The 26,955-nt window shown below is 40.9% G+C and overlaps 2 protein-coding genes across 5 annotated transcripts in view; both read left to right on the plus strand.

Moving 5' to 3' along the window:
- Positions 1 to 26,955, plus strand: part of TPO (thyroid peroxidase) — a 550,495-nt gene that overhangs the window by 354,333 nt on the left and 169,207 nt on the right. The gene's annotated exons all lie outside the window — the stretch shown is intronic.
- Positions 1 to 26,955, plus strand: part of SNTG2 (syntrophin gamma 2) — a 218,689-nt gene that overhangs the window by 118,182 nt on the left and 73,552 nt on the right. For all 4 annotated transcript variants that reach the window (XM_083730447.1, XM_083730445.1, XM_083730446.1 and 1 more), the window contains exon 7: positions 20,076 to 20,163. In XM_083730447.1, the coding sequence (XP_083586573.1) occupies positions 20,076 to 20,163 (88 nt within the window). The remainder of the gene's footprint in view (positions 1 to 20,075; positions 20,164 to 26,955) is intronic.

Consider the following 26,955-nt stretch of genomic DNA (forward strand, 5'->3'; position numbering starts at 1 on the left):
GCCTTCCAGCTGTTTTGGGACTACAACTCCCATCATCCCTAGCTAACAGGACCAGTGGTCAGGGATGATGGGAATAATAATAATAATAATAATAATAATAATAATAATAATAATAATAATAATTTATTATTTGTACCCCGCCCATCTGGCTGGGTTTCCCCAGCCACTCTGGGCAGCTTCCATAGAAACCAAAAATACACTAAAATATCACAGATTAAAATTGTAGTCCCAAAACAGCAGGAGGGCCAAGTTTGGGGCCTTAGAGGATCTTCTGTGAAGACTTATGCCTCACAGAGAACATCTTGTGAGACTGAAGGGAAATGAGTGGCAGGCTGCCTTCAGGCCTTTGTCATACTTTCAGCCGCTGTGACTGTATATATATTTGCTAGCAGTATAAGAGCAATGCACGCATGGAACCTGCAGTATCCAGTGATTTAAAAGGTTTGGCGTATGCGCCCTTCTTCCTGTCCTTTGATTCCTTTCATGAATACCTAAGAGGCCTAGCCTATGTGTATTGAGGGATTCGCTTCTACCATGACGTCTCCTTCTGCACCCTTCTTAGCCCCTCTACCTATTTTGCTAATGCAAGGAGCTGTGACCTAATTACATACTCTAGAGAAGTATAATCCTTCTCTCTGTTCACATTTGGATCACCGCTGAGCTTGTATGTCTGAAACAAATGTCACTGTTGAACCTATTCTTGTTACTTTGAACATCTCAAATACCATCCTGTTGTCTATTATAACAGCATTGTTTCATAAATATTTATTTTCGTGTTTTGGGTTCTGAACTTCAGTTATCAGCGCTCTTGATCTTACCTAATACAATTGCGCTCTTACTTTTAGTGCACTCACTCCCCTATCCTAATTTTCACAGAATTGTGGAGGCTGTCATTATTTAAAATGCCAGAGTTGCATACCTTCCAACATTTCTCCGATGAAAATAGGGGTGTCCCATTCCATAATGATAATTTTACTATTTATACCCTGCACATCTTATTGGGTTGATCCAGCACTCTGGGCAGCTTCCAAAATATATAAAACATAATTGAACATTAAACATTAAAAAAACTTCCCTGTACTGTGCAGAATTGCCTTGAGATAGCTCAGGGGTCAGATAACTCCATGCCCGCCAACATTTATACAATGAAAATAGGGACATCCTATGGAATAGCAGGATATTCTGGGATCAAATCTGAAACTGGGACAGCTTCTCTAAATCAGGGATGTCCCTGGAAAATAGGGACACTTGGAGTTTCTTGAGTTGTGCCTTCTAGTACATGGAAACCAGGAAATAAAACCTATTCCAAGTTTTAAATGAAATTTGCATTTGTCTATTGCAATTTCTTTCTGTTGGATTATCTGCCACTAGTATAGTATCTCTACAATGACAACCATTAATATTATTCTGAGAAGGGAAAATTACACCGCATGACATTACATTGCAAAAAGGATTAAAGAAAATCCAATAAAAGCAATTTTTGCTTCAAATCACTTCACTTGACATGGTAAGAACTTAATAACTGTACAAAAGTCATGCCGAATTCATGATAATTTTGTCACATTATAAGAAGCTAAAATGATTATAGCGACTATTAGCAAGAATTTAATTTGAAACTTTATAGGCAATGTCCCTCTATTACCCAAGTGACTTGGATGATTTTTGTGAAAGGGGACCTAAGTTAGCAATTAATGTAAGGCCCATTCTTATTTTATCATCGTTAAACCAGTAAGAATGTGTGTGGTGTCATAGTATTGTAGTGATAAACTGAGGCTGTGCAATGAAGGAAAAAAGCAGTTAATGTAGACAGTAGAATACAACAGACAGAAGAACACTCTTGTTTTTATGCATATATTTAGGAAGGGTACAAAACCGTGTCTGCGAAAACCTGTTCTAAATCGAGTTTTTCTTAACTATGTATTTTGAGGTGGGAGCTTAGCACTTCTTCTTTCTTCTCTATCCTATGCCTGTTAAGTTCCACTTAGCTTAATGGCAGCAACCCAATGGGCCTTCAAACCCACATGTGCTGTGAAAAAGCAGAAGACTCTTTGTTCTCATATACAGGATTCATCATTTTCCATATTTCCACTGGCTACATTGTAAGCACCGTTGAATTTCACTGAACACTGTCTTGAAAGATCCCCAAACTGCTTTTTAGAAGGTGCAAGGAGCTACAGCGAAAAGGTTAAAAACGTAGTGGGTGGTGCTTTTTTTGTGCAGAACTGCCATAGCTCAGTGGCAGAACACATGTTTTCCATACTGAAGGGTTTGATCCCTGAAATCATCAAGTAGGGCTACAAAATACCATTGTCTGAAAAGTCATGGAGAGTCACTGCCAGCCAGTGTAGCCAACCCCAAACTAGACAGGCCAATAGTTTGACCTGGTAGATGCTTTCCGTGCACAAAGTATGACATTTGCTTCTGTTAAAGACCATTCCTCAATAATCTGACTTTAATTGGGCCACTCAAATAATTATCCCTCCCCCCCCAAAAAAAAAACCTTCCAAATGTGTCTGAACATTGAACCCATCATGCCTTGGATTATTTAGTTGGTACAGAGAGTCATATGCAAAATATTATTTATTGCATTTATTTATTACATTTATATCCCATCGTTCCTTCAAGAAACTCAAGGACTTCTCCTGCTTCCCATTTTATCCTCACAGCAACCCTAAGGGGCTGAGTGGCAGTGACTGGTCCAAGGTCACCTAGCGAGCTTCAAGGCTGAGTAGGGATTTGAACTCTGGTCTCCCAAGCTCTCTAACCACTACATCACACTGACTCTCAAAATCAGAATCGGAATTATTATTATTGGGGGGGGGGTGAAAATTAGGGAACAAATTATGTTCTTGCTGTCTTAACAGTGTTCCGTTGTCGTTTTCACTTTAAATCTTGTCAGTCTCTTGTGAGCTCAAATTAGCACAGTTCTCTCTTGCAAAAAAATTATTTGCTTCGGTGCTCATACAGAACCAACTGATCACAGTTTATCTAGCTGAAACTAACAACATCTGTTATCGCTCTCAGGAGGAGGCTTTCCCCCACTTCCCAAACCCCGGCAAATATTAATTTGTATCATAAGGTAATACTAACAAATATCCATTAACCACCGTCCATTTTATAGTATTCTTCCTGAAATCTACCAAGGCTTTATTTTACAGCTACATCTAACAGGTTAGCTTTGTCTGCACCCAGAGAACTGTTGGTTTGTTCATAGCAGCTCAAGGAGCATTTGATCTTTAGGAAGCTAGTCAAAATCAATACCCTACCCAAGCCCTTGCTGATAGGAAATGGCAACATTGCACCAACTTTCCTTTGGTCCTGACAGACCATTGTATGAGTGAAGGAAGGCAACACTGAAAGGACTGTCTACACCAGCCTTTCTCAACCTGTGGGTCCCCAGATGTTGTTGGACTACAACTCCCATCATCCCTAGCTAGCAAGGCCAGAGCTCAGGGATGATGGGAGTTATAGTCCAACAACATCTGGGGGGACCCACAGGTTGAGAGCTGCTGGTCTACACCTTCATTCTTTCTCGTTTCTCAGCAGTACTATGCAAGTGCACTTTAATACACTTGTGTCATGTTGGAATTAGGAAACATCAGGTCCAGTGGCTGCCTGCATATGAGAGGCTAGAGCTAGACTTCTATTTTTGCCAGAGGCCACCCATCAAATTATGACCTCATGATGGCAAGGCATTGGGATCTTTTACCCTGAACCTTTTAGTTGCTATATCTATATGAGGGATGGGGAAATGGTGGCTCTTCAGATGTTGCCGGACCAAAATTCCCATTATCCCTGACCGTGAGTCATGCTGGCTGGGCTGATGGGAGTCTGCTAAGGTATGAATTTATTCTGTTGGTTGAAACCGCTTTGCATTTGCATTTTGATTTGATTCTCCTGTTGCTTCACCTATGCAGTTTCAGTTTTGAGTGCACTCCAGAAAATTAAAAACACTCAAGAGTGAATTGGGATGTTTGTAGATGTCCTTAGATTTAAAGTGACACTTTACCATGGGGCTACCTCTACTGAGTTTCACATCTTAACCGACTGGTAGTTAACAAGCAGTTGTTTCACACACACACACCCCCAAGGGTGAATTGCTATATGAACCAAGAAACATTTTATGTGAACTTGTCGTCAACTTTACACCAAAAGGATGGATACAGAACAGGTCTTATACACAAAGAGGAAAATATGAACTTCTGCAGAATAAGCAAGCCCTATGCCCAAGACAAACACAGTGGAAGTTGAATACAGATCTGTATTGCTACAGGAAGGGAAAGTAGGCAGGAGTTTCACCTTTGCTTGCTGTAGACTATTGCATTCTGTAAAATACTGTACAGTTTCAGGCTCAGTTGTATTAGCCACTGCATTCAGACGCAGGAGCCTTTTCAGCCATTCCTGATTCAGATGCTGCAGAGAAATAGAATTGGGTATCACCAGCATACTGATGACACCTCACTCTAAATTTCCTGGTGATTATGCCCAATAGCTTCATGTAGATTGTAAAGAGCTTGGGGGCCAAAAAAGCACTCATCCAGCACTACCTCCTGGAGATAAGATTGGAACCACCGCAGAACAGTTCCACCAATGCCAGTTGCCTGTAGATGGTCCGGGAGAATCCCATGGTATCAAAAGCCAATGAGAGATCTAGCGAAAGCAACAGGATCACAATCCCCAATAAAAGAATATCCATCAGGGCAACCAAAGCAGATTCAGCACCAAACTGGTGATCTGTGCTGTGACTTTGAAGAACAGTGGAAGCAGCAACTGCTTCATCATAATCTAAGGCTGAAAGAGTGAAAGAAAATGAAATTAGAAAATCAGTTGTGAGATTGGGATACAGTGGAGGTCACTTTGAGGCATGAACCATCCACGAAGACACTAAATCATCCACAGATGCAAATACCCATCAGCATTGGAACTTCTTGATGCACGGAATGTTCAGCAGAACATTCCCAGTGTTTTAAGTCTTCTTTATTCCTGGATTTTGCAATATATTCTGCAATTTTCATTTGTTGGAGCTATAATGACTAACAGTGAGATTTAGGACCTTTTGCCATTCTAACAGACCCTATCTGTGGAGCGCTTTGTCCACGGAGACTCGCATAACACCATACCTGATGTCTTTTTAGTGCTATGTTGTGACTGCTTGTAATGCCTTTGATTCCAAATATTTTCCTAATTTTTGTATTGTTTTGCTTTTAATTTCTGCTTTGAAAGTTTTCAGACTAAATAAATAAGCAAATGTAGCATAATAGACTTTTTCAGACCATATGGTTATATGAAGCAGGTGTGAACTAACGTATTTTTTTTTTTCATTCCCGAAGATTGCTTCAGAGGTGTGTGTAGAAATATTTTCAGTGTTCAAATAACCCATTTAATAAATGCATACAAAATCTTTTTAGGGGCATGGGGCAGGGATTAAATATGTCAACACTATTTGACTTGGGATAAAATAGAAGGAAAAAAATCATACACACACACACACTCCCCATGTATAGTCCTATTCATACAAATTTTTATATAATAGTATTTCTATAGCTGACTCAATGACAATACTACAATTAAGTGGATATTGGCATCCTGTAGAAGTTTTCCCAGCTGTGTTCAAGCTTCTTGTCCATGAACTATTTTTACATGGGGCAGCCAGCCAAGGGGTCTGAGCCTAATCAAAAGGATATTTCCCATGGAGTTAGCATTGTGCTGGAAGGGTAAAGAATTCCACCAGGCCCTGAGCATGTGATTGGGTCATTCAAAAGTTCTCATAGCTACAAAAGAATTGTGCACAGCTAAATGCCTCCCACAATGGCTGGGAGAAAGTCTTACATGTGCTATTATCTCCACCCTGTGGTGTGGGGAAATTGAGAATGTCTCTATATTCTTTGAATTTGGATGAGATTCTTCTAGAGCAACAAATTACCAGGAGGCATTGTTCCCTTTAAAAGCAAACCTAGGTGGGCAATTGATTAATATGATTGGTGACAAAATGGGGCCACTGAGAGACAACAGAGAAGTATCAGCATGCTCAAGTGACAACAGAAAGAGTAAGTATAAATCAGAATGGGCATATATTTCTGTGAAGTGGGTCATTGTCACAGAGGTGGTGGCTAATTCAGCATTTCTCTTATGCCCAAGTCCAGCTTAGTAGCTAATGAATCACTTTTTCTCATTGTGTGTTAAAATACCTGATCAATAGTAGGAAGACTTTGCTGCACTAGCTCAAACTCATAAGTGAGTCAGTATATCCACATGTATAGTACTTTGTCTTAAAAGCATGGATCAGAGACAGTAGGAAACCATGTGAACGCTGATTGAATGTCATAGGCCAGGAGGCAGCTTCGCCTGCTGATCAGCAGCCTGAAGGAGGAGAAGGGGGAGAAGTGACTCCACCTGAAGCTGATCAGCCTTCACAGAGGAGAAGGCACTGATGAGAACCAGCTGGCTCTGGCCTTTAAACAAAGCTCTCAGCGGCAGTCAAAGATTGGAAACAGCGCCTGTAATTCCCCACCTCTTCCTGCTCTCCATCTGGATTTCTTGACCTCTGGACTGGACCCTTGGCTCTGTGATTCTCTGGATTCCCTGCCTTTGTATGTGGATTCTACTCTCAGGCAAGACTTCCTCAGAGACTCTCAGCCCCTGTTTGATCAGCAACAGGACTTGGACCAGGTACGACAGTGAATGATTCTGCCTGCATCTTGGGATCAGATATTTCCCCTTTCCTTCTCTTCCTTCTTCAAATGGCAAAAGAGGTGATTGAAAACCCTCACATTTATGCACGATCAAGGCACACACAACTGTGCATGTGTGCATCACCGTGAAACCAGAAAGTGGCCCTAAAATGGCCCTAAAAGAGCGTGAAAATGACAGAAATGGTGTCTAGCAATCCCACAGGCCCTTGCACTGACTTTTGAGTCCTATGGGCAGTTTGAGTTTGAGAAAGGAGGTTTGGAGAGAGCGATTGTGGTGGAGTTTGGGGTTGGGTTTTTTTGCATTTTCAAAGGGTTTCCATAGGTTTAGAGCAGCAGTCGGCAACCCAAGGCCCATGGGCCAGATGCAGCCCAATTGCCTTCTCAATCCGGCCCACAGATGGTCCAGGAATCAATGTGTTTTTACATGAGTAGAATGTGTGCTTTTATTTAAAATGTATTTCTGGGGCATAGGAATTCCTTCATTTTTTTTCCAAAATATAGTCTGGCCCACCACATGGTCAAGCCAGCCCACGTCTGAAAAAGGTTGCTGACCCCTGGTTTAGAGGGTGTTTGCAGGCTTTATCAATGGTGTTCCCAATATATACAATTTCACTTAAACCTGCAATTCCTTGGAACGTAACCCCCGCGTAAATGGGGAGTGGCCTGTACTTTTGCATTTAAACTAACCATAATTCCCTTGTCATCTGAACTTGGAGAACTGTGATTTGTTTGAACTATGAATTGAAACATGCCAGGGTCTGAATTTATAATTGGAGATGTGTTCTCACTCATGTTGCCTTCAAGCCTCTCCTCAGGGTTGCATGCTCAATTTCTTCCTCTCCTGTGGTATGTGAAAGAGGTGAAGAGGAAGAAATCGAGCATGCAAGCCTGAATCTTGTGTAAGCTGAATCGTTGTTTAGCCCAATAAGGTAAAATCTCTATTGTGTCTTCCTATTCACTATGTGACCAATACATTACTTTGCTGTGAACTTTTTTCTTCTGTACAGTAGGGTTGCCATATTTTAGCAAGCCAAAAAGACACCTTTGCTGACTTCTAACTACCGGTCACAGTGACAACTCTCATTTTAAACACTCCTCCTATATGTAGGCCACAGAAGCGGCGATATATTGCTCGTAGCCACGTTCTTGAATTTCCATGACAAAATCATAATAAGAATACAGACAATTGAATTTATGTGACGGTGTCAACATGGGAAGGGAATGAGAGATCAGGAATCTGTAGTGCAAGTGAGCATTTTTGTCAATGTGTAACTTTCTTCCAACTCTACCATTCTGATTCTATGACTGCGAGGGGAGGGAGGATTTTGAGGATCATATGGATGAATTTGAACTGAACATGAACCATGTTGTATGTGTGTGTTACATATATGTCTGTGTGTGTACCGCCATACATATGAACAGTATATCTGACATGTGTGCACAAACCAAACCAAAATACCCAGATCTTTTGCCCAATTTTAAAAATCTGCCTGGACAGAAATTGTGACCCTGAAAAAGAGGATGTGTCTGGGGGAAATCGGACATATGGCAACCCTACTGTGGAGCTTATAATGGAGTTTTCTAATGCTCCAGTCAGTCACAAATCTTTAAACAAAAAATATGCAAAAACTAAATGCTATTCAGTGCTCCATGCCAAGTATTCTCAGGAATACGTCCTTCCCCTTCCATATTTAAAAATATCAAGTATGTGGCCATGAGGCTTCCAACAGTTTCCTTCCTTATGAACCAGACTGTGGAAATTTGCCCTTAGGCTTCAGCAGAACTGTTTTGTTTTCCGCTATTTCATTCATATTTGCCATTTGATGTTTAGAAGTTTCACAAACTCTTTATATTGATTAGAAAAGCATTCATTAAAGTGACAGGCATCAAAAACAGCTGGTTTTGATTGGGTTGGGTGAAATGCCAATTATCTTTGTCACGCCAAAAAGCCCACCAACAAGGCTTGCTTATTTATTTATGGCATTTTAAAAGACCCTTCAATCAAATTTCCTGGGCCCAATACATAAAAAGAAAACATACAGCCAAATTATTAGCATTAAGTAACATCGCAATAAACTAATAAGGTAGCAAATCGCAAAGGAGCATTAAAAAAAATCAATCAAAATCAAAGCTGAAAAGTTTGGCAAAATAAGGTCTTTGGTCTTGGAAAACAACAACATAAGCACCAGATGAACTTCTTATTATGTTTTTGTTTTAAAAAGGGTCTCCGTACATTAGATCTAGTTTAATCCTAAATCCTTTGCATTATCTTGGCTTGGATCACAGATACAGTGGCTGTTCATTAGCTGAATATAGATCAGTAAACAATCCGTTTCAGAGATATTCTTTAAAAATTGTCAAGGACACATTAAAGGTAGAAAAATCTTAAATAATAAAGAAGTATAACAAGCATTAAGTTAACTCTTAAGTTAAAACATTAACTTAAAAATAAAGTAAAATGCTTTCAAATTCACAGAAATCATGACCTAGTCATGTTCCCCAACTGGCTTCCTTAAGGCAACTATCTCATTTTCCTGAGTCAAAGGCTACTATGTCATATTGCATTAAAGTCAGCAGTGAGAGTTGTACTTTTCTCTAAGACATGAAGAAGGGTATATTCATAAAAGAATGAGATGAAGCAGGGAACACAAATGTGTTTTTCAATAAAATGTATAGTTAGCCTACTTAATACAGTAGCTAGAAACCAGAGATGGTTAAGCATGCTGAAATTCAGTGAAATCTGGGAGAAGAGAGGGTTGAAGAAGATTGGAGGAAATTTAAGATTTATTTACAAAAATATTGTGATTTGGTGGAAAGTTAAGTAGGATGTTTGATCATAAATAATTGGCCACCACAAAATCGGATCGAAATGGGATGTAAAGTGAGATTAAGGGAAATTAATTTACAGAGGATTATATTTAAATAAGTGGTTATAAAATTTGCAAATTAGATGATAAATTGCTGGGAAAAATTTATGATGATGAAAATGGCAGCGGGAGATGTGAGGAAGTCCAAAGAAGTCATGAAACTCTGTTGAGATAAAAGAAAGGTTGTCTATTTTTGTACTTTATTTTGTAAAAACCCCTAATAAAAAATTTATTAAAAAAAAAAATGAAATTCAGTGAAATCAATATTGCTTAAAGTACTTGAAGGCTCTTTGAATTGTAACCATTTCCTTATTGTGTTAATCAAGTCAACAGTCCAATAAACAGTATCATGCTCTTGAGACCCACATCTCCTGCTGCCCACACTCAGAGTTTTGAATTATTCAAAAGGATGGCTGAGAAATAGCTAGTATCAGTAATAAAGTTTTTAGACCCACAAATGCATATTCCAAAACTGAAGATGATGTTAATGTTGAGGAGAAATAATTGGAAAGACATTTTGGAGGAATCTTAAATTATTCCAGCTTCTAGATCTTTCATAAATTCCTATAAAACATGTTATCCAGCAGGATGTTGAGCTTTATTGGGTATCATTTGTATATACAAAATTTCATGTGCAATCTTCCTCTTGCGTGTTTTGGCTGCTGCAGTATTTTACAGTGTAGCACAATGAGTACGGATGATATGCCAATTTTGGTTTGCTTAGGCTTCTCCTTTTTTTCAACCTTAAATCCATTTCTCCCCATTTTGTTGCTATATGTGAAAAACCATCAGCATTTTAGAGCCAATTTTACCCAACAAGCAAATGTTTATATGCAGTTTCCACTATAGTACACATTTTGACAAGTGCCCCCCATTGGCTTTTTGTGTGTGCTATTTTCACCACTATAGTCATTTTATGTATGCATCCCCCTAAAATATGCATTTTTGGTAAACGTTACTTGTTTTGACTGGTGAGCAGTGTAGCAAAATTAAGTTTAAAATTTTGGAGGACAGTTGTTTTTCAGTTCACATATTGTTGTGGGAAGTGTAAATTTGATAGATTCATCTTCAAATGAGACATGAACTAAATATCTCCCCATCTCTATAGTGAGTGGGTGTGTGCATAAGGCGTTACTGTCTGGTTTTCTGCAAACAAAATACTTACTTCATAAAATTTATATGCCGCTTGATTGTAAAAAAACCTCAAAGCAGTTTACAGAAAGAAGAATAAGAATAAATATGTTGAGACTGATATGACTGAAAGCCAATCAACAATTCCTGGCTAAAACCTCCTTTGGGGGGCGGGAGTTGGAACTCTTGGCTCACCATGTTAAGTGATAAAGAATCCCCACAGACCTCGGTAGAGCACATGTAAACCTGTTCCACCCCTTCCCATGACATTTTGGGGCTAGTTACGGGTTCGGCACCGTGTGTATGCATGATCACACATCATTTGGGCATGCCTAAATCAGGACTGCAAGAAGATCAAACCTATCCATTCTTAAGGAAATCAGCCCTGAGTGCTCTCTGGAAGGACAGATCCTGAAGCTGAGGCTCCAATACTTTGGCCACCTCATGAGAAGAGAAGACTCCCTGGAAAAGACCCTGATGTTGGGAAAGATGGAGGGCACAAGGAGAAGGGGATGTCAGAGGATGAGATGGTTGGATAGTGTTCTCGAAGCTGCCAGCATGAGTTTGACCAAACTGCGGGAGGCAGTGGAAGACAGGAGTGCCTGGCGTGCTCTGGTCCATGGGGTTACGAAGAGTTGGAAACGACTAAACAACAAAATCAGGAGCTGCGTGTAATGTAAATAGTAGAATTTTACCCCTGTGCTTTCATGCTGATAGCAACCCACCAAAAGAGCAACTGATGATGAGAGAAGGACAATGATCCATGAGTGGTGCAAGACAGTCAGCAAAGGAATTTCTATATTTACCTGAAATATTTATCCCACTTTTCCCATCTCTGAGACCGCCAAGGCAACAAAAAATGCAAAACAGTAAAAGTAATAATAGAACAATGGCAGTCATTTAAAAGTTCAGTGGTGAAATGCATAACCATGGCAACAAATAGCAAATGGATAGCTCTAAAGAATCAATTCTCATGAAGCCCAAAGGCCTGTCCAAACAGCCAAATCATTACAGTGTGTTGACAGGCAGGCAGTGCCAGGTAGGCCTCTATTGGAAAGACGTTCCCTATCTGGTTCATCTGTTCTTTTGGAAGAGAAGAAAGTGAGGAATATCAGAGGCCAAATTCAGGTGATACCTGTGTATAAAGCTTGCCTTTCCTTAATCATTGGAAATGCAAAAAGTGGAATAATTCCACTATTATTGATTAAACAGATGAGCTCCCCTTTGCTGCTTATCTCTCTGCAGCCTCCCCTTTATCAAACACAATCTTTTTTTCAGTAGCATTGTTTCATTGCATTATTTTCCCATTCAGAACATATAAATAGGGTCTTACACAAAATTCACCCTGATTTTTTTATATATAAAATGTGATTCATAAATGAATAATAACAACAAACATTGCCTATTTCCCCCCCTTCTAAATACTACCACTAATGCCAAATAGAATGCCTTTTCCATTTCCCCCCAGTGGCATAGCGTGGGGGGTGCAAGGGGGGCCGGCCGCACCAGGCGCAACTTCTGGGGGGGGGCGCGCTTGCTGCCTCCGGAGTCGCCGAGAAGCCGCTGCCTGCCATGCCGCCCTGGCTGCTTCAGCCGCGTCCGACAGCCGGCTCGAGGCTCCTTCCGGCCGGGTCTCCCGACGGGGCGCTGCGGGCGGACGCTCCGCCGCCAAGCGCCACGCCGCCCAGGCTCGGGTCGCTGTCTGGACGCACACAGCCCACCAAACGCGCCACCGGCGGCGAATAAAGCGCCCAGCCGGAGCCACCTGCGCTCTAGTGCCTGCGCGCCAAGACCGCCCACCCGCCCCGACGGGGCCCACCCCCCCCCCGCACCGGAGGCCGGCCGACGCACTGGCCCCAAGGGCGCCCCCTCCCCGCGCCAGAAAGAAGCCGCATCGGGGCTAGCCGGGCCGGGGAGGGAGACCGAGAAGGCTGCACCGCGACGCCCAAAGACGCGCGTCTTGGCGCAAAGGGGCCCGCGGCACCCAGACGCGGAAGGGACCCTCTCCCCCTGACCCGCCACTGAACTGCAATTCCCAGCTCCCTTGGCAAATCACAGTCCCCAATCCCCAAGATGCTTTATTTGAGGCAGGGGTCCTTTAATTGCAAAAACAACACCACGGAGGGCAGTAGTCACCACGGAGTTTGCCCCAGAGTAGAGCCGTCAGTATTAATGACCATGGTTAGGGGGTAGGGGGCGCAAGTTACTTGCCTTGCCCCGGGTTAGGGGGCGCAAATTACTTGCCTTGCCCCGGGTGCTGACAACCCACGCTACGCCGCTGTTTCCCCCACCAGTCTTTGCCCACCATCTGGAAATAATTCTACCTATTTCTGTATTGGGAGAAGCAGGTTATTTTCATAATTTATAACACAACCCACAGCTTCCAAGTTCGTCTTGTGGTCTTTTATACCTTGCCTTTATTCCACTGCTTACTGCTGAAGAAAGTGGGACTTCTTCCTTCCCAGTAATCTGTGTCTAACTCCTTCCATATTTCTCAGTTCCAGGGAAAACATGGTAATACTGGCCATCTTGGAAGAGGATGGCCAAGCTGGCAAGGCAAATAACCATTCAGGAGATACCGACACCTTCACTTAAGATGGGAACTGTGTGACCTGGCCATTATTATAGCCTGTAATTTATAGGTGTGTTATTAGACGTTTTCTTGTATTCTCACAGCAGAGGTCTTAAATTAACTGTTTGTGTTAGTGCTTATGTTTAACAGCAGCCAAGTATTATAATTAAGTGAAGCAAAACAAGTGGCCACTTAACCCTCGTCCAGTGGATCTAAGTAGAGATGAGACATTCTTGGAAGAAAACTAGAACTTTATTTGTTTACACTCAATGAAGTTACAGCTTAATGGTTGCTTTTGAAAGGCACAACACCTTGTTTCAAGCAAACAGTCTTTGTAGAGATATTTAAGATCTTATTTAACTTCAGGCTTTAAAGCTGTCACTGGACACATAAATTCTTTCTAGCATGGCCGTTGCCTTACACTACCCATAAAACAGTCCCAGACCATTCTAGAATCCTAATGGTCCCCTCAGGTAAATAGAACCTATCTCTAACTGAGAGCCAATTCACTATCTGTCCACACTGACAGATAACTCCTATAGGAATCTATTCAGTTACTCAGAGTCCCCTGCCCACGTATGTCTAATCTCAGCATCTAACTTGAATTCAACTCTTTCTCCCTCTCCCTCCCCTTCCCTCCCTCCTGGTTGACTGACCAACTTGCTATCTCTCCCTGGTTGGCAGACCTCATCAGGAGGCAGACCCAGGGCCTGTCCATCACAGTGGGCATCATAGCCATCAGAGATATGGTTGCAACACTCTGAAATAAAAACCTCTCATACTGACTAAATAAGCATACTCCTCTTTACTGCTTATCTATGTTCAGCCTTTCCTTCACCCCACACTCACTCATCCTCTTTCTTTGTATGTCATTGTTTCGTAGTGTTCTTTTCCTATTCAGCACATACAAATGTGTCGACGCAAGATGATTGCGTTCAGATTTGAAAATAGCATAATGCAGTTTAAGTGTTATGTCTAGACAGCAGAGTGTGAAATGGGACGTAACCTTGTTGGTTTTTCCTATATTCTGCAGCAGACAGCATCATTGATTTTATTGGAAGAAGGTTTTGTGTGTGTGTGTGTGTGTGTGTGTGTGTGTGTGTTTAATATTTAAGGCTGTAAGTGTTTGGAGCAACCTGTGCTAGTCACAGCTGAACAAGAGATTGCTGTTCACTGTTTGCCACCCTGCAAAGCTGATGTAGGCATTTGTTCTCTCAGGCCCTACCAGTCATTCAACTTTGAAGCTACCTAATTGCTGCTGGCACTTTCAATGGAAAGGGATGTGCCGTGGTGAGAGGAGCAATTCATTTCTTTATGGACTACCTTGGTTAATAGTATCCTTAGCAAGAGATCACAATTCTCTCTTGATTTATAATAAGAAATAAACTGAGTCTTTATGATCCAGAGGTTAATTAGGCCCATCATTAGTCAGTGCTTTAGGACATGTTATCTTTCAGAAGCTGACAACGGCGGAGGGAACTATGGTGTTATCCAAGGAAAGCTACAACTTATTGGAGCATATTGTCCAGCAGCCAGCTTTTTCCCTTTCTGATATACAGCATCATCAACCTAGTTTAAAGTCCAGAGCAGTTCAGTGAGCTGGGCTCTGAGTTAAGTCTATCTTTCCTTAAAATACCATGGGTTTGTAGCCAGTGTTGTATGAGCTGTGGACTTAGCAATGAACAAATGTCAGGTAACTTGGTGCAGAAGTAAACTGATTGATTCACCCCTAATCTCCGTGTTAGAGAACTGCACATTCATCTAGGAATCACCACAAAGGAACAGTACAGAAAGTGGTACAGGACATGGCAATATGGAATACTCCAGCTTTAGCCATGCCTTCACTTCTTTCCTCAGCTTAGTGAAAAATGAATGGGCCTCTGCATACACTGAGCACTTTGTGATTGCCTGCAACTAAGTCCTACAACTGATTTGTAAAAAGGAATGGGAATATATTAGGGTGATGTGTTTTTTTCTATTGGCATAAAGGTTGCTTTTCAGAAGAATCATCAGAAGAATCATCAGAACAACACTTCAAAAGAGAAATCAGTCCGGAATGTAGCAACATCCGTTCCATATTTGGTGTTTCCTTTTTTGTTTTCACTGTAATAATTTCTTGCTGCAGTATTTTTAGGGGCGGAAGAACCTTGTCTTTTATTTCTCCCCTACTCAGAGCATACCAAAGCACCAACAGAATGCACAAACTTAACTGCATCTTTGTTTATATATTGAATTTGTGTTAAAAGCTTCTGTTGCCATAAAGCATCTATTATTTAACGACCTTCTGTATCATTAATTCTTTCCTGTAGCAACAGAAATTGATTTCCTTCCACTTTCAGAATGTGAAGATCTGTTTGGCCTGCCTTTTAGCCATCACGTGTGACTCTAAACTAACACCCTATAAGATGGTGAAAAACCAGCAGCTTTTAATAAATAACATGTTGGTAGCTTTTGTTGGAACCTACATTATTTCCTTTTTATTTAAAGGTGCACTCCTATATACACTTAATTTGGAGTAAGTCCTGCTGAAATCAAAGGATGGCTCAGTTATTGGATATGTTTTTAGTTTAAATAAAATTTGTTACACATTGAAGAGTAAAAACATTACGGTGGCATAAACTTTCATGGGCCTGAACCCATTTTGTCAGATGAATGAAATCTTTATTGGCCTATAACAATGCACAAGGAAGGTGCTTGCCATTTTCACACAGAGTCAAGTGCAGAGAAGGTCCAGTGGGAAAAGATAAGAAATAAAATTGAAATGGATCCAGTCAAATCCATTGGCAAAGCAAAATGAACACTGATGATTACTTTTGGTAATGAGCTAGCCTTTCTCACTCTCTATTCAGTCCAGTCCTGCTGGTGTCATATCTGCAAACTTTATGGCTTGACTCTGAAAAAAACCCCATATGTCACAATTTATTATTATAAACATATGTCATAATATGTTTAGGATGCTGTGAGATCCTTCTTTGCATTCACATTTATCAACTTGCCATTATTCCAAGGAGCTTACAGTGGACACATGGAGGTTAGAAAACTTCGGTCACTCCAGATGTTCCTGGATGAATTGATCATTCCTGACCATTGATTATGTTGGCTGATGGGAGCTGAAGCCCAACAATGGTAAAAAAGCCACAGATTCTTTATCCATGGTGGACTGGGTTCTTTCCACATGGCTCGCATTTCTTCAGATCACATGGCATTACATGCTTTTGCTCCTTTGAGAGTGGTGATTGATCCTTTTATCCCTGTATCTATCCCAATCTTTGACACAAATAGGTTTTTGGGGTTCGTCATGTTCATTTTTCTCTGGCAACCTCTATTTGTCAGCCCCAACTTCCACTTTGCTACTATGAAGAGGGGTGTCAAGAGAGTCATTTTGGAAGAGATAGGTGCTGGCCAGGCTAAGGGATGCTTAACCCTTCTCCTACCCACTTTGTTTCCACCGCTTCTCTGACACTTTCCCCACTCAGAGTTCAAGTTCCATGTTTGCGACAGAAAGTTGAATGAAACATCATCCAAATTCATGATAAACCAATCTTCTAGTCTCTCCAAAGGCAACACCAGGGCTAAGAACACAGTAAATATTCCTAAGATGACCAGGTTTGCTGACCATCCAAATATGGATGCATCAGGGTCAATAGCTACCAAATAATTAGGGTCAGAGCATTATGCTTATAATTTGAAAATACTGCATATTGACCTCTTTTTAAAGGAATATAGAGTTATGTTTATTAATACTGCTTATAAAGAACAGAGGTTGCAAATGACAAAAAAGAACTCTTCCCTATTAACTGATAAAATTGGAATGAGTGACATGATTTGCCATAAAATCATAACTCGTTGCTATAGCATACTAACAGGATTTCCCTCCTCCATTATTACAATAGTCTTGATTATTCAACAAATGATCTGGAGAGCAATTGTGAGTCCATTTACTCTTTCAGAATTAGAAACAGTTTTGTAAAAACCTAAAAGCATCAGATGCAGCTTTGAAAGCTTCATTATCATGCAGATTAGTAGATAGGGGGCAAAGTGATTAGCTGATGTGGCTAGTCTGGAAAGAAGACATCAATTCATTCCAGACCCTAAAGTGGATATTAATAGAGTTCAGGAAGGCATGTTTGCCACCCTGAAAAGGATGAGGAAATAAATACCTTCTCATTTAAACATGGACAAAAACTCAACTTACAATTTTGTTAACCTCTACATAGAATATTTTACACCAAATCGAGTGTGTGTGTGTGTATAGTATATAGATAATTTTATATATATAGTATATAGATAATTTTATATATATAGTATATATATAAACATATCATTGGCATTGTCCAGAAGAGAGCATTTTGGAAACAAATAATTTTATTTCTTAATATAATTGAAAATGATATCCCAGACAAACAGCACTTAAGAGATAAGGTAATAACCTCTTTTGAAGTTATGGGAGGTTTTGGTGGCTCAAGTCTGAATCAGACACCACATCTGGTATGAAGAATGGATCCTTTCCTCCCCTCTGGTTTGATCAGTGTTTCCCAAAGTGGGCAATACCGCCCCCCCTGAGGGGGTGCTGGAATGATCCAGAGGGCTGTAGTAGCCTCAGGTGCAATTGGGGGCTTTGAATAAAAAAAGGGGGGCAGTGGAAACATAAAGAAGAGAAGAAAATTTTGAAAAACTGTTTCTACATGTTGTGTAATGACATGTACCACAAGTCAGGCACTGTTGCGGGTTGGTGACAATGGCTCCCCTGGATCCAATGATTGTGCTGCAGGCAAGGGGGTTTTCCAGGCTTGGATGAACCCTTTTCAGCTTCACTCAGGCCCAGGAAGTGGATCACAGCTTGCCCTGGGGCAGATCAGGCTATTTACTCTGAGTAAACATATATAGGATTGAGCTTCTTGTTAACTTGTTTTTCAAGAAGTTGTAGGTAGAAATACAGATAACATAAAAGAATGCAAATTTGTCACTGCATCTTTCTGTTCGCTTAAAGAAGGTAGATTTCCAGGGTGTGCTGAGTATTTATTTTCTGAAAAGGGAAGGATAGGCCAAATGAGTTTGTGAACCTCTGGGTTAGATTACCTGGCAGTTGTGGTTTTGGAGAGGGCTCTTGACCTATTGGTAAATCTCATGTTTTGTACATAGAAGGGCCAGGATTCAGACCCTGGCCATTTTCATTTAAAGGTGTTGGAGTAACTGGACATGAGGAGGGGTTAATTTTCTTCATGGATGTAAATCACTCCAAAGATAAGCTGATCGCAGGTGCAACGTCAGTCAAGCCAGTTGCTATGGTAATGGCCCAGTCTCCAAATATATCTGTGATTAATGCATGTCAGCTCAGTAGTGTGTCTGTTAGCCTATAGTTAGTTTGTATGTTAGTTGATGTTGACATATTGAATTGCTGGAGTTTATTTGGAGCAATGGCGATACTTTGTACTTGTATGTATCTGTATATATCTGTGTCTGCAAAAGTCTACTATATATATATATATATATATATATATATATATATACACACACACACACACACACACACACACACACACACATCCAGAACTGTTTCACTGAGACTTGTCTTCTGCAACATTAAACTCTTCTGTGTGGTGACTGGTATTGGAAGCAACTTTCATTGTGTGGGTATCTCACCTGAGACTCCCATCAAATGGATTTCAAGTAGCAGGACTAGAAAGGCTCTCTGCTTTAGAGAACAGTCAGTCAAAATAGATAATTTGTGGCTAGTTCAACCATGAGTTATATCCCTCACTTTATATCTCCTGGCATGTGCAAAAACAAGTTTGATACTACTAAGCTGATGGAGAACGTAACATTGATCACGGAGTTCAGCACAGAGTTTCAATGGCCCTTACATTATAGATATCACACTGCAAGAACCAGATATTGCATTTCTCTAGTCATTACCTTTTAGTGGTAATAATATCAGTTAATGATATGGTGTGATAGACTGGAAGATGATGCAATGAAACCATTGTGGAATCTAGCATGTCTGTACTTAAACTCAATTGCTTTATAAATAATTCTGGGTGCTAGGATTCCAGATCTTCTTCCCATTGTAGCTGATCAAAGTAAATATACCACTTTTTCCATTTAAGATTGGCACCTAGGCATGTTCATGTTTCTCCCCCCCCCCCCAATTTTCATTGGGTAGATAATTCCAGATATTTATTGATGTGTAGATGACAATAGTAGTGGTGAACATGTTTCACTAGACATAGGTTGCAAATTGTCTGTGGTTCTTAGACAATGCATGCCTTGATAAACTCCCATTCAGATTACTCTTACACACTCTCAGGGGTTACATGAAGACATTCCTGTTCCAAATGACATTTGCTGGCACTTAAATAATACTAATTAGCCCATAAAGAACATAATTTCCACAACGCAGCAAGTTAAGATTGTTGATTTGCATGGAAGAGATAAGTATTTGTTTAATTTCCTCCCCTCCACTACCAGTTTGAAATCTAGGAGATTATTAAGTATTTAACTTTGATTGGGTTGTGCTCTATCAGAATTGTATTTGAAGGATGTCATTCCTACTCGGCCACCTTGCACTATTCAAACACAGCTCCCTCTTTAAATTTAATTTTTTCAGACTCTCCAGCTATTGTAGATATTCTTTTCTTTGTCATTTATATTTTTGTGGTCTAACCCGCAATATATTCTTCATTCCAGCAGCAAGCATGAATATTGGATTCCTGACAAAACTACGAAGATGTGGCTTTTTTGATGTACACTATTTTGCTCTCTGTGGCTGGTTCTTCTTTGGTATAAAGTAGCTGTTATTTGTCACACTGACAGGTGCATCTACTGCGAAATGCTGGCGATGAAGTTACCATCACTGTTCAGTACCTCAGGGAAGCTCCATCATTTCTAAAGCTCCCATTGGGTAAGGGAAAATTAATGGATCTGAGCAAAACACTTTCCTCCCTGCAATATTTCTCATAACAAGCAGATAGTTGTGCACAAACAATATTTCATTCATGAATGCTTTAGTTCAGGAAAGATTCTATATGGAAATGCTATATTATTTAATGTTTATATATGTTTAGGCATGTATGCAAGCCACTTTCCTGTGATACATGTATGAATATTGTAACCCACATGGGCAGGGCTGGTGTTATGGATCTTTCTCACCCAATCACTGGCCCCTAAGAGGAAGAGCAGTATGATTGGCTAGGAAAGACTCGGAAGATAAGCCCCACCTATGTAATAACAGTAGTTATAAACATAGCACAGCCACGTGGGCTGTTGCCCACTCCTGCACACATGCAAAGAATCAGGTTACTGCGATTTTCTGTGTGCTTTTGAAACTAACAGGAGTTATCTGCATATAGCTGAGCTCAATGTAATTATTGCATCAAACTCGTGTTGTTGTTTTTTTAACAAGTATGTTCTAAGAATCATAATCATTCTGTTAAATTGCAGCCAGGTTGCCATGTCAGCTATTTAAAAATGCTTCAGAATTTGATTTGTGCAGGAAGTTCCTTAGACTAGAGCCCACTAATTAGCTTTCACTGCCAAAGACTGGGAAGCTTATGAAAACAGAGAAGGTAAAAATACTGCAGTGTGTAGGCAGCGTGCACCCATAAATTCCTGATTCAACTGAAAGTAGTCAAAAGCAGACTATTGGGAAAAGTTCCATCATACCCACTGTCATAGAGAGCGAGGGAGAGAGATAACCTTCTCAGGCATATGTGTGAAACGTGTACAGGTCCTTAGACCAGAAAAGCCCTACTACTCATTGTGGGTGATGTATATATAAATTTATAGTCAGCAATCCAGGAAAGTATAGAAATTAGGGATCCAGTATAGATTTTAATGAGGCTAATGGTGTAAGGTGCAAGTGGAAATGCTGATTTTAGTTATTGGCATATAAAAATGTGGTAAGATGATCCCCAAGTTTAAGGAGTGGTGGAAATAAATATTTTGTTTTACAGTTATCTGTTGGACTCTAGGGATCTGTTAATACATTTTAAGAAATAGTGTTTTTAAGTTGTTGTTTTATTTCTATCATTGTGGTCTTGAAGTGTCTTTCATTGGAAGTAAGGTCCTTTGACCAAGTAAATGATCTTTGGATCTCAGCCAAACGTGGGCAGTTTGGTGGAGCACCTAAGCTCTGGTTGGTTGAGTCACTGCTGTTTACCAGTATCTAGATGGGGGAGGAGGGAGGCAGTGACGAGGTGGGCATGGTGCAAGTGTGGAGCCAATCTAGCACCACTGATCTCACCCAAAATTGGGTACGTCTAAGATAAATTCAGTATTTACTTCAATGCATGCACAATCCATCAAGAGGAACACATCCCACTAGCCATGTGTGCTCTCTACCCGGAAGTAGAGTACAAAAACAGGACAGTTGCCACAGTATCAGCCCTGTAGGCTGGATTGGGTTTTTGGATCATAAGACATATATTTTTGGTTTATGTGGCTTTAAAAAAAAAATCAACAGATGAAGAAATTGATTGATTGCTAAGTTTATTTGTGTTTAGCAATAAATCATCTTTGGCTGTATCAAAGTCATTAGGAGAGAAAAGATACTTAAAGTTAAAACTGAGAGTATCACCCAGCCAGAAAGAAGGATGGAGGCAGATGTGTGCATGTTAAGATGGAAACAGTTTAGCATCTAAGACTGTCGAGATTCTAGATTTTTTCCAGATCATTCTCTGCTTCGTGTTGATTAGAGGTGTGAATATTATTATTATTATTTGTAAATGTCAGGATTGTGAGGTGATCTGAAAACTACTTGAAGGGTGATGTCACGTCTTACCACCACTGCTATTATTGCTTGGAAAATTGAAGTATTTTGCTTGCAAGCAGCTTATTTAGAAAAAAAAGATTCTAAGTTCACTCTCTGTAAATGAAATACATCACTAGATTTTTTTTTATTACTTATGCCACTCTAACAATGAATAAGGAAAAAATAATAATTTTTGGTGTCAGGGGTTTAGCAAGGGAAAACCAACTTTCAAAACAATATGATTTGGAGTTTATAATATGAATGCAATTGAGATGGTTTTAAAGAAGGGATTTTAGAAAGTGGTAAGGAAGTCTATTTCTATGCCCTGATCTCTCTCCCACAAGTCTGTGTATGTATGAGAGTGAGAGAGATGCTATACTACAAACGTTTGAGCAGGTTATTAAAATCTATTTATTTTAGTCTCCCTTCACTTCATTGATAAACAAGCTTATAAATCTTAAAATAGTTTTCTATGTCTGCAGGATTATTTTATTTTTAAAGTTGACTATGTTTTTAAATTATTGTTAATGCTACTCCTATTGCAATATATATATATATATATATATATGCTTTCGTAGATTTTCACGGGTACAGGAATGCAGGTTTTGGTGTCCTCGGGTGTCTTCCCGTGTAAAAGTTGGGGTGTCTAGGCGACGTTTCGACGAGGTCTCACTCGTCATCTTCAGGCTGGTGCTTTCGGCTTCTTGTTACTGGAACAGAGCGGGATCTCAATGTTTGAGTTCCTATAAATACTGTAGAGGGGGTGTGGTGTCTAGCCTCCAATGTTCTGGGCAGAGAGGAAGTTCCCAGGCTAGTGTGCCTTTTCTTCTTTTGTTCCTTAATTACTTGAGAGATACCTTGAGTGATTTCTTGAGTGATATCCTGAGTACCACTTAGGTGGGTCATTAGGTGTGGATTAGTTGCTAAAGTCTTTGTGTCTTGACCTCTTGAACTTTGTGAAGAGTTTTCCTGAGAAGATGGCTGTATTGCACTTAGTTGTGCTTTGGCTTGGCTTCGTGTATAGGGGCGAGCTGTGGTTTTGTGGCTTGTGTCAGCCAGATCTGTGTAGGGATTGCAGGGGGGTGCAGCATCCGGAGGTGCCACCATGGATTGGCTACTGGATGGTGTCAGTAGTTCATCTGTGGAGAGGGTCTGGGTTTGGGTCTGGTGTGGTTGATTGGTGTTGGCGTTCTGTGTGCCTCTGGATCTGGTGTCAGTTTTTGTGGGGAGGGCTAATTTCCAGATGTCTGGCAAGCGGGATGTGTCGTCACGCTTGTTCATGTTGTGAGGGTGTTTCTCTATCTCGATGGCTTCCATGATTATTCTCTTGTGGTGATGTTCCGTGTTAAAGAGCAATTTGGAATCTGCAAAATTAATTTCGTGTCCTGTTTCTTTCATGTGTTGGAAAAGAGAGGAAGTTTTTTCTTCTTTTTTGACGGCATTCTTGTGTTCTGCGATACGTGCATTTATTCGTCTGTTTGTTTGTCCAATGTACGTGGCTGGGCAGACTTTGCAGGGTATTTCATAGATCCCTTGGTTTTCCAACTGGATTTTATCCTTGGGGTTTCTGAGGATATTGGCTATTTTTTGGTTGGTGCAAAAGGCAGTTTTGATATTGTGTTTATGGAGGATTTTGCTAATTTTATCTGTAGTGCCCTTGATATAAGGAAGGAGGGCCATGCCATTGTTTTCTTCTGTGTCTTGGTTTTTGGGGGGTGTTTCCTTTTGGATTAGCTTCGTAATCCTGTTTTGCTGGTATCCATTGGCAATTAACACATTTGAGAGATTCTGTAACTCAGTTGTCAAGTGGTCTTTGTCAGCCAGGCGTTTGGTTCTGGAGATGAGAGTCTTGGCTACGGAGTTTATTTGTGCAGGGTGGTGGTGTGATTGTGCATGTAAGTAGCGGTTGGTGTGTGTTTTTTTCCGGTAGATAGTGTGTCCTAGGGAGCCATCAGGTTTTTTGTAGATTAGGACGTCAAGGAAGGGAAGTTGGTTGTTGGCTTCTATTTCCATAGTGAATTGTATTTTGGGGTGTAAGTTGTTGAGATGTGTGAGGAAGCTATCCAGTTTTTCCTTCCCGTGTGGCCAAATTACAAAGGTGTCGTCAACATATCTGAGCCAAAGTTTGGGTTTGTGTTCTGACTTGTCTAAAGCATTGGTTTCAAAGTGTTCCATGTACAGGTTTGCGATGACCGGTGAGAGGGGTGATCCCATAGGTGCTCCTTCTATCTGTTTGTATCTTTGTCCATTGTGGATGAAGTACGTGTTGGTTAGGCAGTGGTTGGTCAGGTCCAAGATGTATTCGGGGGGATTGTATTTGTTTTGAATAGCTGTCAAGGCTTCATTAATGGGCACTTGTGTGAAGAGAGATACAACATCGAAGCTCACAAGTAGGTCATTAGGATGTAGGTTTTGCTTCTTTATTGTTTCTATGAACTGGAAGGAGTTTGGTACGTGTGAAGAGATGGATTCTGCATAGGGCTGAAGTTGCTTGGCGAGAAATTTAGCGAGATTTTGTAGAGGTGAGCCTATGGAGCTGACTATTGGTCTGAGTGGTGTTCCTTCTTTGTGTATCTTGGGGAGGCCGTAGAGTTTGGGGCATCTGGATGATTTTTCTCTGGGGATGATTCTTAGCTGGATTTCTTCACTGATAGGAGAGGCTTTTATTTTGGATTTGGTGGTTTTTTCCAGATAGGTGGTGGGATCTGTTTTTATAGGTTTGTAGGCAGGATCTTGGAGTAGCTTTGATAGTTTTGCTTGGTAGTCCGATGTGTTCATCACCACTGTGGCATTACCTTTGTCTGCTGGGAGAATGATTATGTTGTTGTCTTTCCTCAGGTTGGTGAGTGCTTTCTGTTCTTCTTTGTGTAAATTGCTTCTGGGTGGTTTGCTGGAGCAGAGGATGTTGGTGACTTCAAGTCTGATTTTATTGGCTTCATCTGGGTTGAATTTGGTTAGGCTAGCTTCGACTCCGCATATGATGTTTTCCGTGGGGATGCGTCTCGGGGCGACTGCAAAGTTGAAACCTTTGGAGAGTACTTTGGTTTCAGTTGTGGTGAGGATCCTGTCTGATATGTTATGTACTGTTTGTTTCATGGGTTGCTGTGGAGGGTGGCCGGGCTTCTGGCGTTTCTCTAGTTTGTGGAGTTTGTTGGTGTGTGTGTCTGTCTTATGTGAGGTCTCCGTTTCAGCTCTCCAGACGGCTAGTTGTTTGCATTTGTCCCAGAGTGCAGGGTGGATTTTGTTACAGAGTTTGAGGTGAAGAGTGAGTAGATCTTTGTTGGTTTGGTCTAGTAGGTATCTTTTCTTGTGTAGTTCGTTTCTGATTAGGGATAGTTCAGTTCGTTTCAGGATCCTTTCGGTGGCTGGGGTTTTAGAATGGAATTTAAGTTGGAAGCATGTGGGAATTAATTTGTTGTCTCGGCAGTTGCGTAGGAACAAGAGATCACATAAGATGGTGGCTCTTCGGACTTCTAGTTTCTCGTAGGTTCTTGTCAGCTGGAAGGTTTCCTCCCCGTAGAGGTAAGATATTTGCTTTCGTAGATTTTCACGGGTACAGGAATGCAGGTTTTGGTGTCCTCGGGTGTCTTCCCGTGTAAAAGTTGGGGTGTCTAGGCGACGTTTCGACGAGGTCTCACTCGTCATCTTCAGGCTGGTGCTTTCGGCTTCTTGTTACTGGAACAGAGCGGGATCTCAATGTTTGAGTTCCTATAAATACTGTAGAGGGGGTGTGGTGTCTAGCCTCCAATGTTCTGGGCAGAGAGGAAGTTCCCAGGCTAGTGTGCCTTTTCTTCTTTTGTTCCTTAATTACTTGAGAGATACCTTGAGTGATTTCTTGAGTGATATCCTGAGTACCACTTAGGTGGGTCATTAGGTGTGGATTAGTTGCTAAAGTCTTTGTGTCTTGACCTCTTGAACTTTGTGAAGAGTTTTCCTGAGAAGATGGCTGTATTGCACTTAGTTGTGCTTTGGCTTGGCTTCGTGTATAGGGGCGAGCTGTGGTTTTGTGGCTTGTGTCAGCCAGATCTGTGTAGGGATTGCAGGGGGGTGCAGCATCCGGAGGTGCCACCATGGATTGGCTACTGGATGGTGTCAGTAGTTCATCTGTGGAGAGGGTCTGGGTTTGGGTCTGGTGTGGTTGATTGGTGTTGGCGTTCTGTGTGCCTCTGGATCTGGTGTCAGTTTTTGTGGGGAGGGCTAATTTCCAGATGTCTGGCAAGCGGGATGTGTCGTCACGCTTGTTCATGTTGTGAGGGTGTTTCTCTATCTCGATGGCTTCCATGATTATTCTCTTGTGGTGATGTTCCGTGTTAAAGAGCAATTTGGAATCTGCAAAATTAATTTCGTGTCCTGTTTCTTTCATGTGTTGGAAAAGAGAGGAAGTTTTTTCTTCTTTTTTGACGGCATTCTTGTGTTCTGCGATACGTGCATTTATTCGTCTGTTTGTTTGCACCAACCAAAAAATAGCCAATATCCAATAGCAATAGCAATAATCTTGTGTTCTGCGATACGTGCATTTATTCGTCTGTTTGTTTGCACCAACCAAAAAATAGCCAATATCCAATAGCCAATAGCAATAATGGTGCCTTTTGCACCAACCAAAAAATAGCCAATATCCTCAGAAACCCCAAGGATAAAATCCAGTTGGAAAACCAAGGGATCTATGAAATACCCTGCAAAGTCTGCCCAGCCACGTACATTGGACATTGGACAAACAAACAGACGAATAAATGCACGTATAAATGCCACGTACATTGGACAAACAAACAGACGAATAAATGCACGTATCGCAGAACACAAGAATGCCGTCAAAAAAGAAGAAAAAACTTCCTCTCTTTTCCAACACATGAAAGAAACAGGACACGAAATTAATTTTGCAGATTCCAAATTGCTCTTTAACACGGAACATCACCACAAGAGAATAATCATGGAAGCCATCGAGAT

This window comes from Podarcis gaigeae (genome assembly GCF_964106915.1).
Source record: "Podarcis gaigeae genome assembly, chromosome: 3".
NCBI classification, from domain to species: Eukaryota; Metazoa; Chordata; class Lepidosauria; order Squamata; family Lacertidae; genus Podarcis; species Podarcis gaigeae.